The 19,930-nt window shown below is 38.2% G+C and overlaps 2 protein-coding genes across 2 annotated transcripts; one reads left to right on the forward strand and one right to left on the reverse strand.

Annotated features, from left to right (window-relative positions):
* Positions 1 to 411: 411 nt before the first annotated feature.
* Positions 412 to 9,778, reverse strand: pdzph1 (PDZ and pleckstrin homology domains 1). The gene is made up of 13 exons (XM_015031793.1): positions 9,680 to 9,778; positions 9,092 to 9,178; positions 5,442 to 7,349; positions 5,197 to 5,352; positions 4,160 to 4,321; positions 3,923 to 4,024; positions 3,494 to 3,604; positions 2,869 to 3,047; positions 2,632 to 2,789; positions 2,431 to 2,473; positions 2,116 to 2,302; positions 1,056 to 1,191; positions 412 to 708 (listed from the first exon to the last, which is right to left on the reverse strand). Exons 2-13 carry the CDS (start codon positions 9,150 to 9,152, stop codon positions 609 to 611), a joined length of 3,303 nt encoding a protein of 1,100 aa, XP_014887279.1. The 5' UTR covers positions 9,153 to 9,178; positions 9,680 to 9,778; the 3' UTR covers positions 412 to 608.
* A 2,630-nt stretch (positions 9,779 to 12,408) lies between these two features.
* reep5 (receptor accessory protein 5) lies at positions 12,409 to 18,922 on the forward strand. Its single transcript, XM_015031798.1, has 5 exons — positions 12,409 to 12,619; positions 12,828 to 12,921; positions 17,510 to 17,648; positions 17,742 to 17,910; positions 18,663 to 18,922. Exons 1-5 carry the CDS (start codon positions 12,502 to 12,504, stop codon positions 18,710 to 18,712), a joined length of 570 nt encoding a protein of 189 aa, XP_014887284.1. The 5' UTR covers positions 12,409 to 12,501; the 3' UTR covers positions 18,713 to 18,922.
* The last annotated feature ends 1,008 nt before the right edge of the window (positions 18,923 to 19,930 follow it).

Raw genomic sequence — 19,930 nt, forward strand, 5'->3', positions numbered from 1 at the left:
AAAAATCATTATGTAATTGTAGTTCAATGTATTTGTCTCTAGAAAAATTTTGCAAATACTTCTAGCACGTTATTTGAAGGGGTGTGCATAAGACTGACATGACACTGTCATAAATATGACACGGCAACATGAAGGAGTCTTCATGAATGTTTATGACTGTTGTCATTAAATGTCATTCTGTAAATTATGACACTTTTAATGCAAAGTTGATTCTTTTAATGGACTTTTAATGCAAGTTTTAGTGCATTAAAAGTTCAGCTTTGCATTAAAATGTCTTTATTTACCGAATGATACTTCGTGATAACAATCATAACTCGTCTGTGTTTATGACAGTGTCATGTCAGTCTCATGCACACCCTTCAAATAAAGTGTTACCCAAATACTCCATGAGAAATTAGAGGAAAACAAAAGACGGAGTTGGTCAGCTTTTATTTACATTTCTTAAATCTCATTTGACATCCTGTTGGATTAAGGAAATTTTTAATGGTTTGAACATTTACAAGCAATATTATTTTCATAACAGCAGCACAGTAGGAGCGGTGAAACCGTCATCATACTGGAAACTCGTCTCGGTCCTCAGGCTGCTAACATCTGAGTCCAGCTGTTCCTCACATCCTGGTTTCTTCTGGTGGGAGGCTCATGTAGTCCTGAAGGACCTGGTGAAATGGCCGCCACTTCTTTATGGAGGCTTTGATGGCTAAAATCCATCTGATAGAGCACAAACAAAACCGCCATAAAATCACTGAGGTTGCATGTCGAACATCGAAGCTGATCAGATACATTAATTCCTGTTTTGAAAACTTCTGGTTGGTTCTGTCAACACGGGTCAAGTTTTTTATCTTGAAATAAAATTATAAGATAAAACTACACCTTAGGACGTTTTGTGAGGAGATTTCTCATTCAGTTTGTTCTTCTGCAGAAGAGATCTGGCCTAAACAGCAGCAGCTCTACTGGTTTATCACAGACTGAGTTAATCTGACTGTCAGACTTGAGTCCTGCTGTTGTGATGCTTGCTGATGAAGCCTGTGAAGTGCCTCAAAGAGCCAACTCCTTACCGTTTATTTTCAGCTGAATTGTCGGCACAGAAGTAAAACGACTTGAACTCATCAGACGGAGGTTTCAGTTCAATTGTGGACTTTTTGGATCCATAGGCCTGCTCCCGCACCGCATAGCCCTGAAGGTAAATCCCACCTGAAGGCAGAGACAACATGGTGTTCTGATAAATGTATTAATAAATCATTTCAGAAATGAAAAAATTAAATCTTTCTGAGGGAACAACAACTGACTGCATATATCTTTATCAGATGTTTTGAGTTTTGTAGCTAGTCAGATGACTCAGTCAGTCACACACTGATCGGTTACTCCAGGAAGTTGTGATGCTGCAATTGCACCTAGTAACACAGATTCACTCCCCATTCACAAAGTTTGCATGGACAGGCAACTTTCAGCAATCATTTTCCACATCTGGTCACCTGGGTCTGATTATCTCATATCTCTGAAATAATCTTATCTGTGATACGTTTTCCTTCTTTTCTGACCAATCACTGCAACTCAGATGCAACTAAATTAGCCCCTTCTAATTGAAATTCCTGTTGTACAAACCTGCATGATGGAAGCATGAGTGAAACTGAAAAGTACAATTTTTTTTTTTTTTTTTTTTTTTTTTTTTTTTAGCAAAAGTCATTCTGAGATGTTCTGTAGGATTTGCTTCTGCTGTGTCTACAGTTCATATTAACTTAAATGACCAATAAGGAATTCTTATTTTGCACTTTGACCCCTCCTGATTTGATTTGTATTATAGCTTACAAAAAATTGCAACTTTGACTGAAATGTTTTTGAAAAATGTGATCAGTCAAAATAATTAATTTTGAGCTGCAACAATCACAAAAAGAAAAAAAAGACATTGTAACATCCTGGAGAGACTGACTGAGGCTAATTCATGACAGCCCCAGACTTGGTGTAATGTACATTAATACATTAATTCTGCTTAAAGATATAGGAAACAAATGTTAATGTATATGTATAATAAAACAATGAAAGATATGACCGCATTTATTAACACCAACACTACATCTGCTGACAAGGCTTCAACAGCTTCATCTGGCAGATTCCTACCATGTGCGTGGGTTGAGCGGATGCCGCTGTACAAGTAGAGACACGCGTCTTTCAGAATGCAGTAGTGTTGGACCCACGTGTCTTTACTCCTGTCCAGTTTGTTGAGCAGACCCAGACAGTCCGGGTTTTTCACAGCCAGCGGCGGCATGTTGGAGTTATGTCTTGTGACGTCAACCCACACATGGTTCTGCAACAGAAAATAATCTCAGAGTTTATGTAAAATATGATATTGTGATAAGTATAAAAGTCAGAGAAATGTGTGGTTCAAAGGCTTTAGTAATAAAAACCAGGTGATTTTTTGACAGATTTGGCTACCTGTGTAATGGGATGAACAGCTCTTTCCATAGCTTCACACCATCTGCAGTCACAAAGGGATCACAAAAAATTATTCATTAAAATATTGATGGAATATGAATGAAACTGAAATATGTCATCAACTTAAGTTCATGCTGCTTTAAATCAGAGTCTGAAGAACAGACTTTATAAAACTATTTGATTTATCTGGTCCTACGTTACCTTTTCATTTCCTGGTTGGAAGTGGCGCAGAGGGAGTACAGCCGACTGCCAAACTGAGGGCGACACTTGAAAACAAACGGCTTTCCCAGTGAATCATCTGGCCCCACCTCAGCGCCTTCCAGCTTCACTGAGGATAATGGCTGCCGCTTGCCTTCATCCTGGATTACAAATGAAGTCATGTTCATTAGAGGCATAGACGTTTATTTTCAGCGCAAGCATCCCTCTGCCTATACTCACTCGTTTGTTTTTGAAGTAGTACAGGCAGCTGTCATGTGTGAGAACAAACCACCTCTTCCTCCAGCCTTTGATTAGACCAGACTGGGTGCGCTTATGGAGGTAACCACGGCATGGTGGTCTGGGTGTGTTAGGACCCCGAGCAATGTCTGATCCAATGGTCAATGTTAGAATATCTGGACCTACAATAAATATTATAACTTTGATCAGTGTCAAACTTCAGCTTAACAGCTGTGACAAAATAATAACTTTACTAGAGACACTGCAGATCAAGCAGATCAAGCATCTGCTTTGCCTTGCAGATGCTTGATCTGTATCTGCAAGCAGCCTTGCAGATGATACATAGATATTTAGACATATTTATTTTTCGGTCATTTTGACCTGTTTATACACAAGTAAAAAAAAAAGAAAAAAACACATACTGCTGAATAAAAATAAAACATAAGACAAAACAAAGACATTTCCTGTCAATGGCAAGAACACCAAGTGTAGTCTGAAAAAGTGTAAGTAGAAGCACAAGCTTATTACACCTTCACCTTCATCATCAAGCTCAAAGCAGCAGAATCTTTTCAGAATGTCTCAAATGTTTAGTTTTGTTTCTGGTGTTTAACCTGACAGAACTTCATACCTTGTCTGGCTAAGTTAGCTGCCTCCGAATGAGGAATGCTGGTAACGTCAATTCCGTTAACAGCAAGGACGTAGTCGCCCACTATTAGTCCCGCTTCCTCCGCTGCTCCATCTGAAAGCAAACAGATCACATGTATGGTCCTACAAAGAAAAATAAACACAACCACCCTCTGGACAAGAAAACTACTATTCTGTCAATTGGTAAGTTTTTGATTTAGGAAATGAATGAGCCAATTTAGTAGCATTGATTTGGTTTAATTATCTCAAAACAAAACAACATGTTTGTTCATTTTTCTGCAGAAGAAATACACTCAACATTAGACTACCCAAAATCTGGCAAAGATTCAGTTTACATTTGACTAATCACTTCTCTATGAGTTGTTCTGCTGACTAAAAATAACTAAATCACTTTGAATTACTCATCACTTACTTGTGTCAACTTCAGTTACAACAATGGGTTTGGAAAACTGTATTCGAAAGCCCCAGGGATATTCTCCTGTCCCCTTGCTGATTTGAACAGTCCTCTCTCGAACTGGGGAGAGAATTTAGAGAAAACGTTCAAACCCGTCCTGCATTTATGATACTCAGAGCATTTTGTTTCAACAAAGATCAATGTAAAAACTCCAGAATAAATAAGCTTTCTTATACAGTTTCAACATTAGCTTACTTGAGACAGCTCGCGTTCTGACTGTGAGATTGGGACCGATGGCGCCTGAGTTTATGTCGTCTCCTTGGTAAATCCACGCTGAAGAGTGGAATGTCTCTACGTAAAACCCCCTGTCTTCGTTGTCTTGAACTGTCACATTTGTAGAAAGTGTATCCTCTGACACTAGAAAAAGACGTGTGAAATGTCAGCACTAAATACGGTAAGGAACACCTAAAACAAACGATGATGGGCCTTTCTGCCCAACGGCCTCCTTCCTTGGGAACATGAACATAAAAACCTCAAAAATGAGGACCTTAGGAAGATCCTGATTAAATGTATGAACCAGGTAAACGGTCAACTTTCAAAGTGGAGGAGAAGCTGCTTTACTCCAGGCTCTTCCTGGATGATGGAGGCCCTCACCCAGTTTCCATCCGCCTACATCTTGGATCTTGTTCTTTTCATCATGATCCATTTCTTTTTACCACAGGTGACAGTGAAACATCAATTGTTTGAAGACGTTAAATACTACACAAGAACATAGTTATGTGTGTTTTTACTAATGTTGAAGGAGCATGAACAAAATTCCTTCCGGCCAAGACAGAAGAGACTGGTAAAGTTACTACACAAAACCTGCAGGAGTTTCGGGAAGACCCTATAGGTCCCTTCTATTGCAGCATTTGTGTAGAGTAATGAGACCACAAGAAAAACATTTTACTTGGAAGATATTTCAAAAACATGCTGTATGAAATCCCAAACCAGCTCGCACTTGTAGAAGAGAAAACAAATGTCTCCATTCTTGCAAAGTAAGTACAGACTTTTGACTTTTTAGCACAACTCTTTCTTGAACATGACAGACCAAATGACTGAAGATGGAGTTTCAAACTACCTGTCCATCTCCCGTTTCATACTACTATCATGCGGGAACAAAATTCTTGAATTCCTCCATGTGATTCAAAGACTAATGCTCACTATGAAAGGAGCATGTTACCATTTTCTATTAGAAATCTACAACTTCAGACTTTGACACCCAGTTTAATCCAATGATAACTAATAGTTACCTGATTCCTCTGTGATGTCGCTGGTAATTGAACTTCCACCAGCAGAGCTCCACTGCTTGCTCTCCTTGAAGAGTTTTCTCTTCCTGGCCCAGTGGTCTGTGCTGTCTCTGTCTTTGTGAGATCCAGGCTTCAGATGCTCTCTAGCCTCAGAGTTAGCTGGAAATAGTCATAATGGGTCAGACCAGATCAGTTATATTCTGGACAGTTTTAGTCGACTGATAAAAAGAGATGAAACTACAACTTACATCTGTACACAGTGGGTTTCTCTGCCTTGCCGACTTTAACAGGCAGCTCCTTTGCATGGAGTACTACATCTGTAGATGGTTTTACAAAACATAATAAACTGTCTGCTGCTTTGTTGCTGTCTCCTGAATGACTTTCTTTAGGCACCTCCTTATCATTCAGCTCATCAGTAACAAACAGAAGTGGAGGGCTACTAACTGACTTTTCAGTCAGGCTGGACTCGATTTCCATGGCAACATTGTGTTTTTTTAGGGAATCCATGTCTGTCTCCTCAGATGTTGACCTGGACAGGACGTTGTTTTGAACAACATCAACAGGTGCTGTCATGACTGAGCGTTCTGGTAAAGCGGAATCAGAATTACTTTGTGTGAAACTTCTGTCATCTTTGTCCTTGGCAAATAAAGTGGGAATCGTCTGCAGGATTTGTTCCTCTGAACCACTGCAGGATGGAGGGATGACTTGAATAGCCAGGCCTCCCTGAATAATCTCTTCCACATAAAGTTTTGGGCTCATTTCTCTGTCAGGCTCCATGCCTGTAAGTTCTCTGGTAGTTTCTGAACTGTCTGTTTTAGAACTCTCTCTACTTTGTGAAGAAACACATTTTTTTCTCACATATGTAGAAAATATGTCATCCAACTGCTTGTTTTTTTCCAGCCTCTCAGTTTGGAAAGGAAGAGAACACATGATGAACGAAGAGATTGATTCTTTGTAGGGGAGCAGAACATCCTCATCAATCAGTTCTGAATCAAGCGACGTTCCAGGAAACGTCTGGCATCTTTTCTTCATTAGCAGACACTCCTTGTGCTCCACCGTGGCGATGCTGTTGTTTCTGATCCAGGACTTCCTCTTCTGGCAGTAGATGAAATCTTTGACAAAGCTGGACCTATTGGTAGACATGGAGGGCCGAATGAACATAGACTCGTAGTTATTCGATTCTGACAGCTGATCAAAGGAACGGGTCGTATCTTCTCTTTCCTTCTCCAGTGCAGAAAATGGGAATGCTAATTCTGCTGGACCTCCTATCCTCAAGGAAGCTAGGTTATTTGTCAGGTCTTCTAAAGTGCTGCTGCACTTAATGTCGTCAAAGACTCTAGGTGTTGGGGTGTGGAAGAACCGATCCCTGTTCAAGGCGCCTGGCTCCTTCCCCTGAATATTACCATCTAACAGTAATGGTGGACCCAATAAATGTTTAGCCAGGTTTTGTTGGATGTAATCACTGCAACAACGACAGTAACTCGGATCACCACGTACGTTTGATGAGCAGACTGATCTTGACTCACTCTGTTCCTTTGTTTGTTCATTTATGCTGCCAAACTTAAACTTATAATTTATCTCCTGGTTGTGACTGGTCACACTTTTTGAGAGCTCCTCCAACGGCTGATGGTCAGGGATCTGCATCCCCTCATATTCCTGGTTAATAATGACCTCAGAAGCCTTGTTTTCATTCATAAAAACACAAGTGGTCTTAAAGCCATAAGGATTCCCCTGTCGAATTTCTTGGATTTCCACTTTCACATGTGAGCCAGTGCAGCTGACATTGAAGATGTTTGTTATGGGTGTAGGTGAGTTGGTTGGATCGTCATTTAAGGACTCATGTGACTGTTGGATTTGGACAGTTTGGGACTTTTCCATGTCATTTTTGGACACTGATGTTACTATCTTCACTCCTTGCTCTTCAAGCTCCATTGTTTTTGTGTACGCACTCCTTTGTTCTTGAAATGCAGCCATATTAAAGTCTTGTTTACATCTTTTTTGGCTGGGTGGAGCGTGACCATGTTGTTGATCTTCAAATCCAGTCAGAACGTTTTCTTTTTGAAGAGAGTTTTCTCCATGTTTTCTAGGTAGGTCCTTCTTATAGCTGACAGTTGTACTGCTGCTCTGGTTTTGAAAGAGAACGACAGAGGAACTTTCTGAAATAAAAGAAAAAATATGTTTGCTCATTTTATAAATTCCTCTGCCCGCTCCCATTGCTGACTAGAAACAACCAATCAGAGCCAGGAGGCGGGTCTTAACACTGTGAATCACAATTTCAAGTGGCACTGCTCTTAACACCTCCATCTCCCCCACTTGCTGTCTAATACGCTGCAGCAGGTCCTGTAGTGAATGTTAAGGCTAATTGGAGGTGGATAAATGGTTTTCCTGTACCGGCAAGTCATTTTCTGCTATTAACACATCTAGCAGCGAGTACATGATCTTGATTAACAGCACTAAGCCCTTCCTCCTGGTTCTGAATGGTTATTTTTAGTTGGGAACTGTGCATTTCTTCAGACAGCAATAGCAGCTTAGGAGGAGGAAGAGGAAGAGGATGAGGTCCATCTGCTCACAGATCTGTCTCATAACATACTGTCATGACACAGTGACAGTTTATATGTAAAAAACATATTCTTCATAGGAGTTACATACTGCAGCTTTAAACACTCAGACTAGCATGAACAGCTTCTTCAGAACAATGGGACGGACTACCTGCAGGAAATACAGATAATATGTAGGAAAATTCAATTCAGTTCAAAAATTCTAAATTACTTTACTGATCCAAAAGGGAAATTAGTAACTGAGAAAAAATTTTTTTCAAATAATTGTTGCAAAGGATCTCATATAGCGGTCTGTCTTACAGCGAATTTGAAAAAGTCTCTGACTGAAGACAATGTTTTTTTTATGGCAGTATCATGAAGATGATGCTCAGGAATCGGATTGTCCATAATTTTCTTGATTTTATTTAAAATTCTTCTTGGAATCATCATCTCCAGAGGTTTCAGTTGATGTGTGAAGACATCGCCCAAAGTAAGCTATACTGAAAACCTCTTATAGAGCTGTCACTGATTCAATGTTGGCTGAATGACCACTATGTTGGTCTCTGATGAAAAATTCTCATCTAATACATTGATACATTGCATTTAAATACAATGTATCTTCAAATACATTGACTAGAATCACAAGATTGGGGTTGTAACATAAAAACATGTTAGAAAAGTTTAAGGGGTGTGAATACTTTTCCACTGTAAGTTCATAACTTTTAAGTGTAAATGTACTTATTGTTGTATTCTAAAAATCATGAAACTTAAAAAAATGTAAAGAGAAAATAGATTTGTGATCACATAGAGTCATTTCTAGAGAGTTTAGTTCATTGAATATGTATCAACATTATGAGGTTAATAGATGATAACTTTTCAATTTATGTCAATTTTATGGGTTTTATAACTGGGAATTTGGGAGTTAAAATGTCAAAAATTTGATCAATGTTTCATTATGCTACTATGAAATTGAACTGTGAATTTTCTTTGTTCAGAATTTGTTTGGTTAACATTCATTTAACACAGAAGAACCTTTGTATTTCTACAATGTCAGAAAATATGTGTCTAAAGCATCTGGTTCATGATCTTCACTCATTTGCCTTAGTGTCTCTTTTTCTGTTCAGATTCACCTCAGAAAAACATTTAAATAAACGATTGGAACTATAGGCAAATTACAGCAAAACTCTGAACCTGCTGCTGAGCAGGATGTCCTGAGAGCCAATAAGAGCTTGTGTTACTCCTTTCCAAAATGGAGGAAGGCCAGATATGAGACTTTTCTGCTCAATTCAAAGCTTGCAGGTGCACAGAAAACGTGAGCGAGTTAAGCACATGATTAATCTGATGGACCTGCTCCCACTCACGTTTGCTGCTGCTGGAGCTCTTCCTCCTCCTGCTGCTCCGTCTCCTCCCCCTTTTGCTCATTCTTAAATCCAACAGCAACACGTCAGCTGGAAGATGAATCACAGAAAGCATCAAATTTTTCTATTTTCCCTAGGCTGTACATGTCTAAAATCCAAGCACAGGTATTTTGTTGTGATTTGGCACAAAAATAAAAAGATAGAAATACAGTTTAGGCATGTTACAAAAGTTCTTAGATGTATTTTGTGTTGCGCTACAAGTTCTACTATCCTTGTGTTCCTCCCACAATATAAAGACATTTCCAGATTTTAAATGTCTTTCAAATAAAGGCTAAATCATTACAATTCAAGAATAATTATATCTGAAGGACCTTGAATGTGTATGGAGATAATTAATATTCTGTCAAATGATTACAGCATTACTAGTAAAATGCTAAAAATGTATCGGCAACTGCATATTTTCTTCAACAGAAGTTAAAACATATAAAGTGAGTCTAATGCTGGGGAACTGATAGCAACCCAGCAGATAGGACACAGTGTTTCTAATAACGGCACTTTTAAAAGTACAACATAAAGAAAAGAAAGACTTACATGTTGCTGTGAAGTCCTGCCGGAGTGAATTAACTGAGAAGGTAGGAGACGGTTCCAGGCAGCGTGGCAGCAGCCTCTCTGTCTGCAGCTCTCAGACTGCTCCACTTCTTATTGTTGCTATTCTCAACATAAAGCAGCTTACTACGTTTAATCTCATCAGTTGTGTGCGGGTGATGCTGCTGTGAACCTTGTTTATTCAGCCGTTTTCCACTGGCCACCGGCCACTGAGGACGTGTACTTAATGCTCTCTCTCCTCCTCTGATGTGTATTTACTTTAACTCCTGTTCATGATGGGTAAATGGAGGTAGAGCCTTTGTTAGTTGTTGGGTTTTATGTGTCAGGACAAATCAACAACGGTCTGGTCACCATCTGTCAAGTGATCTGAATTTAAACTTTAATGTACGAAACCAAAGAACATTTTCAATACTGTTAGTGTTTTCATATAAAATAGCAAAAAGCAAAAATGGGAACATTATCTCAAAATTATATGTTCCAATCTCTTCTAAAACCAATTTTATTAACAATATCAAATTGATGTGAGTTTCTAGATGTTTCTGAACAACTCCCTGAAGGTCCAACCTCACATTCAGTTGGGTTGGGGTCTGTACTTTGACTGGGCAGCTTATCTTTGTTCTTCTTTAGTCATTCTGTCACAGTAGATACAGCTCGTATGTTTGGGAACATCGTCCAATTGCCTGACCCATTATGGCCCAGCTTCAGCTGTCGAACAGATGGCCTTATGTCACTCTAGAATATTCTGGCTTGCATCACTTTTTGGGCTGAATAAACTTCAGTCAGACTTGTTTTCTAGTTTCTCAAAGGATTTTTGGCCACACATCCACAAAGTTACTTCAGAATGAAAGATTAAAAATGACTTTTAATAATTCATATTAGAAAATAGTCTACATAACTTAATTCAACCAAATTCATTAAATAAAAACCTCATCTTCTATTTTTCTATGTCTTCAAATATTTGTGCCAAGAGAATGAAATAAACCTAACACTCCCACAGAGACAGCAAACCAAAGAAAGTAACATTCTGCCTACATCTAGGCACAAAAAACTCATGATACTTGTCAGGTGTTGCACTAAACTGTTTGACTCCAGACAAAAGAGAGTAGCCTAGAGTCAGACTATGCTCCTGTTACCATACAATGTAAAACATAGTATTTATGTCTATACCTATACCTGAACAAAACTTTTTATCTTATTTTTTTTAGTATCCTTAAGTATGTAAGGAACAATGAAAAAAAGACACGAGGAACTTTTGAACATATGGAAAGCTAGCTGAGTCATGGCCTGATGTATGTTCTGTTCATCATGCAAAAGAAAATCTATGTAATATTTTAATAGGTTATCATCTGTTGATGCAGCAAACACTTATATGAATGGTTTAAATGGTACTAAGGACGCATGGCCTCTCTCTGTCTGTAATACTATATATGTATACATAGATCTATCTATCTATCTATCTATCTATCTATCTATCTATCTATCTATCTATCTATCTATCTATCTATCTATCTATCTATATATATATATATATATGTATATATATATATATATATATATATATATATATATATATATATATATATAGATATATACACATAGTATAAAGGAGTGGCTTCTAGGGGGAATGAAAAGGAGAAGCTCACTGCGCCCCCCAGTGACTATAAAGAGTTCTACAAGAGAGATGAAAGGAAATGGAAATAATGGAGAATAATAATACAAAAAAGAATAATAATTTGCTCCCTTTTAAAAATTTTACTTTGCTAAGATTTTCGGGACCTAATGTCCCGAGTTGCCACTTACTTCAGTGAGTTCACATTCATCTGAGTTGAACAACCTTACAACAGAAATGTGATCAAACACATTGGTTTTAAGGCAGCATCAATGCTGACAAGTTTATTTGAGATTCCAGCACACATCTTTGCAAATGAGGAAGAAAAGGTTCAGAACTGATACAGTTCTGGACTTTTTCTGTGGAAAATTTGGGGAGTTTTACATTTTTACCTTAAAAAAATAATCAGTAAACTCTGTAGCAGCTAAAATCCTGTATTTTAGGCTACTGGTTGCTGTTGTTCCTGGTAGGCATTGGTTTTACATGCGCTCAATCAAGATTTGTTATGCCAATCTTCAATTTGACTTATAATCATAAAGGTTATAAAGTAATTTATTTTATGTACAATGTCCATTGTCTTGCCATTTCCATTTAGAGCCACATAAATCAGCCACAAATCCAAACCAAGCACAATAGAAAACTGTTTGCCGTTTCCCATTAGCAACACTTGACCTTAAATAACCCCATCCCCCTTCAGACATATCAGAGCACAAAATGAAATATGCCCACTTGTGGCGAGGAAAAGATAAATGGCTCCTACAAACACAAGAGGTGCTTCTGTGAAAACTGAGACTAAATAACGACTGAAACCATAAAGTGTTTTTGGTAAAAAGTTGGTTGGTTGGTTGGATGGATGGATGGATGGATGGATGGATGGATGGATGGATGGATGGATGGATGATCCACGATTTGGATATGAATGTAGCCGACTGTGTTGTTCTGTATTAGAATAGTTTTGGTTGAATCAAACGGATTAGATTACTATAGGACGTGTTTGTCTTCTTTAGTGCGTTAAAATGTATTTATTGCAAGTGAAAACTTTTAATTTGAAGGGCCAGGCCGGAGGCAGGTGTGTGATGAAACGCACAGGCCCGTCCCCGTCGCTGCGGCTCGGGCTGAGTTGGGCTACAGGGGTGTGGCGCCACCATCAGCCATCATTTCCTAATTCATCCGCATCGCTGAAGGAGGAAGCGCAGCCATGGCACAGGGTCTCAAGGAGAGATTTGAGAAGTTCCTTCATGAGAAGAACCTCATGACAGATGCTCTAGCGAAAGTCGAAGCCAGAACTGGAGTAAGCCGGACGTATATCGCTGCCGGTGAGTAATTTTAGGAGATGCAAGAGTGGAGGAAAAAGACAAAACGGAAACGGGACGTCATCGTGGTTTTGTTACATATTTCATGTCTTCTCGTGTATTTAGTACGATACAGTCGTTACAGTCGCGATACTTCTGTCCAATAGTATTAATTTTATGAAGAAGAGTGTTCGTGGTGTGATGTCTTCTTTCTCCTCTTCCTCCCCTATAGGAGTCATAGCCGTGGTCGCAGTTTACCTCGTCATTGGTTACGGAGCCTCCCTGCTGTGTAACCTCATCGGCTTTCTTTATCCAGCCTACATATCGTAAGGGTTTGATTTTCTAACTACCGTTCTGGCCAGCAGCCCCTCCCAGTATAAACACACCCTGTAAACCCTGAATAAATAGTAGCACCATACGTCATCATATTTCCAGCGCGTTTCGAGACTTCTGGCTCCTCTTTGAGCCCGTTATTCTGAGCGTGACTCCACAAAAACAAAACAACGCATGTACGACGGATTATTCTGACCATAATGGATAGAAAATGACGGAGCAAATTTCCGCCAATAAAATCTCGGAAATTACCGTAGATGGATATCTAGAGCATTTCTTTTATTAATCTTGTTTTTGTTGTTGTTTTTCAAGTATATTTTTGACTTTTCAAGCTCAGAAACGTCCTTTTTTCTAGAAAATGTCAGAGATTATTCTCAAAAGTTTTGAGTTTATTGGTGGAAAGTAACTCTTTTTTTCCTGCTTAAAATCAGGCCGATATATTGGCCAGATTTTTATCACAAATATCCCACTATATGGGGTGTATCACACTACTTGTCTATTTGGCTGTTCTAAGAGGAGCAGAGATGGAGTGAAATTTGTGCAAAAAGTTATATTTATTAGCATCTCCAATGCTGCACCTGACAAAATGTTCATACTCCAATGTATGTATGTAAGTTTTCTAAAAGTTGCCATACTTTTCAAGAAAGTATGGGATGTGCAGTCTCATGTTGCAAAGTCTCCTAAACATGAAAAGTAGTGATGTCCAAACTTTGAATTTTTCACAATATTTCATTTTTTTTATATACCACTATAAACAGAAAATATACAAACACAAAAGTCAAATTTCTATAGAAAAGAGAGCTGTGAGACACATTTCACATATATATGTGAAACATACAATATATGATATTTTAATATATATCCTAAATGTTGATGGTTTTTCTATAGATTTTTTTTCTGTATTATCAGCAATGAAAACAGGATATGGGTCACACGTTCTGCAGAAACCAGAAACCTTTGTTTTATCTAGCTGAGTTTACTAAACGCATTCAACAAAGTTGGCCTTTTGTGTAAAAGTCACCGAATATTTGTGGTCCCCTATAATATGAAGCTGAATTAAAGGGACAGTATTATGTAAAATTGACTTTTTTTAGATATACTTCATGTTATGATATTATTCTCTCATCAAAACCATACCTGGTCTGTTGCCTTAATTCTTTCATGCATGTTTGAGAAATCCTTTCCTTTATTTTGAAATAATGTAAGAAACAACAAAAAATCTGAAGAAAAGCATTGTGGCCAAGTATTGCTTGAAAACACAAAAGGACCAAAAAATCTAAACAAGTTTCCTTTTGGTAGCTATTGCAAAAATTAGCTTAAGTGTTTTTTTTTTTTTAAAGGCTGTGTAGCTTTTGTGTCTTTTTTGATTTGTTGGTCTGAAGGAATAAACAAGATTGTAAAGGTCAAATCTATTTATATAAAACATTTCAAAGAGATGTGCATCATAACAAAATTATACAGACATTAATTATGCAACAAGCAATTGCATTTTGTCAAATGCCATCATCAAAGTAATCAAGCAAATACACATAAAATATATTGATCAGTGTTTCACTGATCAATATCAGCTGAGAGGTCTGGAAGGTTGATGCAACAACAGCAGATCTTTAAGCCGTTCAGTGATTTATAAACTAACAGTATTTTAAAGTCTATTCTCTCGGTGAAGGACTGTAGAACTGGGTGATGTAGAACTGGGTGATGTAGAACTGGGTGATGTTCTCCATCTTCCTGGTTTTGGTCAGAACTCCAGCAGCAGCATTCTGGATCAGCTGCAGCTGGAGGATTGATTTGTTAGTCAGACCTGTGAAGACACTGTTGCAATAATCAATTTAAGTAAAGATAAACGCCTAGATTGTTATTTATAATTATAATTATAGCTATAATTATAATTGTTTAATATTATTTTTTGACTAATAAATTAATGAGTTTCTCTAGATCTTGCTGACACATTAGTCCTTTAATCCTAGAAATGCTCTTCGGGTGATAGGAGGCTGACTTTGTAACTGTCTTTATGTGACTCTGAAGGTTAAGGTCACTGACCTCTGTACTACATTGACCTCAACTCTGTTATGAACAGAACGACTATCAAAAGGCTGCAGTTGAGGTGCAACTGACTGAGAGGTGTTAATATTATTAACATTAAAAGTTGTTCCCAATTTTTATCTGAGCTTTTTAGTATAATAATTGCTTCATCTAGCCAAAAAGATTCCAATAAATTCTTAGACGCATATATTTATGCTCATGAAATCTAGTAAAAGTAGTCTCAGTTCTGTGATGTGGAAATACTACAAAGATTTAGCTTCTGTTTGTTAAGCCAAACACATTTCCAGTGACCTTTACCTGAAATATCAGGTGAATATGGATGTGTCAGGACTTGTTTCTGAGACATTCAGGTTCAATGTAGCAATGTCGTTTTTTTTGAGGAAGGGCACAGGCCCTACTGGTCATACGAGTTCCTCAGTCCATGGTATGCTAGAACCAAATCACACTTGTTATCCTCATCCTATTTTAGTCACTTCAGTTCACTTCAGTTTTTATTCATATCCCAAGGGGAAATCGGTTTGCATCAAGCATTAGAAATACAAAAGACAGAAAAAAAAAAAAACATCCACAAAAGACACCAAATTCATCCTGTTAGTACCTCACAACTACACATATTAGGAGCATTAACTCATGCCCTTGTGCATAAAAGTACATTGAGCTCTCAAGATAACATGAATATAAAATATGTATTTCCGAAACCTAATAAGTGGTCTGGGTATTGCAGTCTAAACCAGGGAGATTAAGCTCAGTAATGGCTGCAGGGATGAAAGAAACCAGAGCGAGCCGGGTTCTGATCTTAGGTGTCCTAACGCGGTGGCCAGATGGAGCAAGGTCAAACTCTCTGCAGAGTGTATGTTCAGAACGTTTGACAGTCAGTTTGGTCTAGGTCTGACATGCTTGAAGTTTATATTTTGGAGTTGGACTTGCTTCACTCCAACTGCGTTGCTTGCCACATTAGCGAACCTCATTAACCTCTTTTAGCTTTACAAGATAAGGAAAGGAAACCAAACCACACAATTCCCTGGGAAGATAAAAAGGCCTTACTGATGCTGTCAGCAGCTCAGTGTCTGGTAGACAGATCCTCTCACCAACCATCACGTTTCACCACTGGGGATTGATGCACAAGCAGACGATCCTCTCCTGTAGTTCAAGCAAACATTCACTTTCTGTTATGCAAACATATAAACTCACCCTCCTAAACTGATAGACCAGGCAAGGAGAGCATTCATTCAGCATAGTGGCATACTAAAGTAGCCATGGAGGAACTGCAGAGATCCACAGCTATCAGTTAATCTGGTTGTTATGGAAGAGTGTCGAGATTAAATCCATAAGTATTGCTCTTTGAGGTTTACAATGAGCCATGCAGGAGACACTGCAATCAGGCTGAAGGAGTCCAATGTGTGGCCCAGTTAAAGTGCGGACCTGAATCCAAAGGACACTTTAAGATGAAATTTGAAAAATGATCATCACAGATGTTCTTTATCCAATCTTATGCAGGTTGAGCAATTTTGCAAAGAGGAATTGGGGTAAAAAAAAAAAAAAAATCCTAAATGTCCAAAACTGATAAAGAAATGCTCTGAAAGACGTCTAGCCGTAATTCCCACAATAAATTTCCCCATGAAGAGCTGACTCAACTGATGTTTTGTATAAATTTGTGCCACATTTTCCAAATTTTTATTTATTAAAAGAAAAATACAAATCACTTTCTGGCTGCTTTTATGTACAATTATGCACCATTTACTCTTGGTCTATCATTTAAAATCCTAAGAAAATTAAAGTTTGTGGTTGCACACTGAAAAAGTGTGTAAAAGTTCAGTAGATCTGAATTATTTTTCAAGTCACTGCACCTATAGCATTTGTATCTATATCTGTGTATATATATATGCACATGTAGCAATTGCAGACACTGTGCTAAACAAACCATTTCAAATGGAGCTCTAACAAATATAATACCAGGAATACATAATTATGCATGTAAGCATTTTGACAAATGACTGTCAGTTAGTTTAATATACACCAAAGGCTATTTCAGATCATAGTTCTGCAGTAAGCATAAAACCATGAACCTCTCTTCACATGATACGAGATCCAGACCACTGAGCCCGTGTTCTTTCAGAGGCGATGTCGAGATTACGGAAGCAAAAAGGCGTGGCTTTACCAGAGCAGGGGTGGGAAATGTTAGGTACTAATTTCACCAAGAGTTTTTAAAGGTTTTTGTCAAAAACATTTCAAATAATTTCTTCTGTTCTACCTTGTTTCCTTGTTTCTTTTAAAATGTTGTGGATGAAAAGAAACAAAGTAATAATCAAAATGCACTTTAAAAATGTGACTGTCCTCTTTGGACACAGCTGGTGTTTGTTATATTTGCATAGTTGAAACTGTTTTAATAATGCAGATTTTCAAATCCACTCAGTGCTTGAAATTGTAATTTTATGCAAGTCTGTTTACTGATCTAAAATCCAAAAAATAAATAAGGAGAATCAAACAGATAAGAGAACATTTTGATCTCAGGAATTGCTTGTTGACATCTCTTGGCAGGATCAAGGCGATTGAAAGTGCGACAAAAGAGGATGACACGAAGTGGCTGACCTACTGGGTGGTCTACGGACTCTTCAGTGTGGCAGAGTTCTTTGCTGATATCTTCCTCTCCTGGTTCCCTTTCTACTATATTGGAAAGGTCATTGAATGCCTCCCGTTCTTTTGTCTTTTTAGTTACCATCAATACATCCCGTCTACTGGTTGATAAGGCAGCCTCTGTCTCTGTTCGCAGTGTGCCTTCCTGGTGTGGTGCATGGCTCCCACTCCTTCTAACGGCTCAATCCTGATCTACCAACGGGTCATTCGACCGCTCTTCCTCAAGAATGAGGCTAAGATTGACGACGCAGTGAAAAACATCAAGGACAAGGCATCAGAGGCAGCTGACAAATTCAGAGACGAGGGTAAGTATGGAATACTGTTGGTGCTTATTACACCCTAGATAACTCAATTGGCTTTTTACTTGTTTCTTCTGTTTTTTGCCATTCCTAATTCATTTTTGGCATAGAATTTTCTTAATTACAGTATAAAAACACCATCTTCTCCAACACACATCAAACACTTAGATCTCTTATGCTATAGCTGACTGACCATAGTAACATCTGATAAACAGAGTTTTATGTACCTGGATGCTAATGTCACTAGGTGTTTGTTTGCTTGATGATCATGAGAACCAGCAGTACTTTAACTTCATTTTCTAAGATATTTATACAGTTCTCTGCAAGTGTCTTAATACCCATTGAACTTTTGTGACGTTACAACCACACACTGAAATGTATTTGACTGGGACTCTATAGCTGCGTTTCCATTACAAATGTATGAAAATCTTTGTCAATCTGCTAATGTGGAAAAAAAATTGCAATTGGAGTGTTTCAATTAAATAAGAAATAACATTAAAACTACATATGAATAAGCTTGTTCACATAAGTAATTAAAATGTACACAGATGTAAACAGTTACATGAAATGTATTCATAATTCAACCATGCTAGCATTTTTACAGATTATCTGTCTCATTCTGTCAGCATGGTGACAGTTTAACACATGTAAAAAAAAAAAAAAAATATTATTGTATTGAGCTGAAAATCATTATCAATATGAACTCCCTTGATAAGAACTGTGTTGCTTAAATAATTATATTTCCAATTCCTCCACAGCTAAGAAAGCCACAGCAAACCTCATCTTCGAGGAGAAGAAAAACTTCTAAGACTGATGCCTTCACACACCGCCGGCTCCGGACCCGACCGTGGTACAGAAGCTAAATGTTTTTAGGTCATCACAACTTTTAGCTCGAGCTTCATGCTGGATGTCTCATTTAAATCAGTCTTGCATTTATTAAAGTTGTTTCACATATCTGTTGGCCTGTATATGTATTCATTGGCGTGTGCTTCATGACCCAAATAAAAGATAAATTGAAGTTGTTTTCTCATTCTTCAACCTTTTGGCTGATTTGTTGTGTAAAGCAGCAATAGATTAACAATAAACAGGCAGGTGTGTGTCTCCAGTCGTTACTGGATTCAGGTACACACTGGACAGACCACCAGTCTGTCACAGAGCAACATACACCTAATGAGCAATTTTAGAATGGCCATGCTTTTGATTATGGGAGGAAGTAAAAATACCCAGAGAGAACACATGTATGTACTAGGAGAACACACAGGGTGCAGGAGAACGTCTGCTCCACTCTGAATCCCCATCACTGTCTGCTTGATACATTATAGGATTATAAAGAGCATACTATAGCAAGCTTGAGACAGGCTGACGTTGCTGAAAAGTGATAATGTTGGCAAATACAACTAAAATTCTGGCATGATTTAGGTAGATGTAGTTTTGTTGCTGGTAACGAAATATTTACTCTGCTCACAAAAATGAGGAAGCTTGCTGATGAGTCATGCTGTGTTTAGCAGTAGTAAATGGAAGCAGCTGAATGTTTCACTTTCCAACCTATAACCGCCACGTATCTACACCACAGGACTGGAGCTGTCTAAGCGCTGAGGTTGAGATGCTTTAAAGAGACAGTGTTATGCAGAATCAGCTCTTTTTAAGCTTTACATCATGTTATATCATTCCTTCATCACAAACACACCTAGAGTGTTGCCTTTATTCTTTAATGCAAGTTTGAAAAAAAAACAAAACATTTAATCTCCATAGCAACCATGGAGCCACTTAGGTGAACTACATCCACGTAAGTGGATGTAGTTCCTCCTCAAAGCTGCGGTTTCCAAGCTTCCTCCTCACAGAGCAGACCTCACACACTCAGCTCCTTCAGGCTAGCCAGCAGCAATTAGCACCTGATAGAACTGCATCAGCTGAGCTCATATTTTACAGAGCATCGCTGCTAAAGGATTAATAGAGGAGCCATGTGGTGATAACTTCCTGAAGGTGGAGTTTCAGAAAGAGCAGGAGTTTTTAAAGAGACAGAGGC

The sequence above is a fragment of the Poecilia latipinna genome, unplaced genomic scaffold, assembly GCF_001443285.1.
Source record: "Poecilia latipinna isolate Pla-1442-1.1 unplaced genomic scaffold, P_latipinna-1.0 Scaffold218, whole genome shotgun sequence".
In the NCBI taxonomy this organism is placed as follows: Eukaryota; Metazoa; Chordata; class Actinopteri; order Cyprinodontiformes; family Poeciliidae; genus Poecilia; species Poecilia latipinna.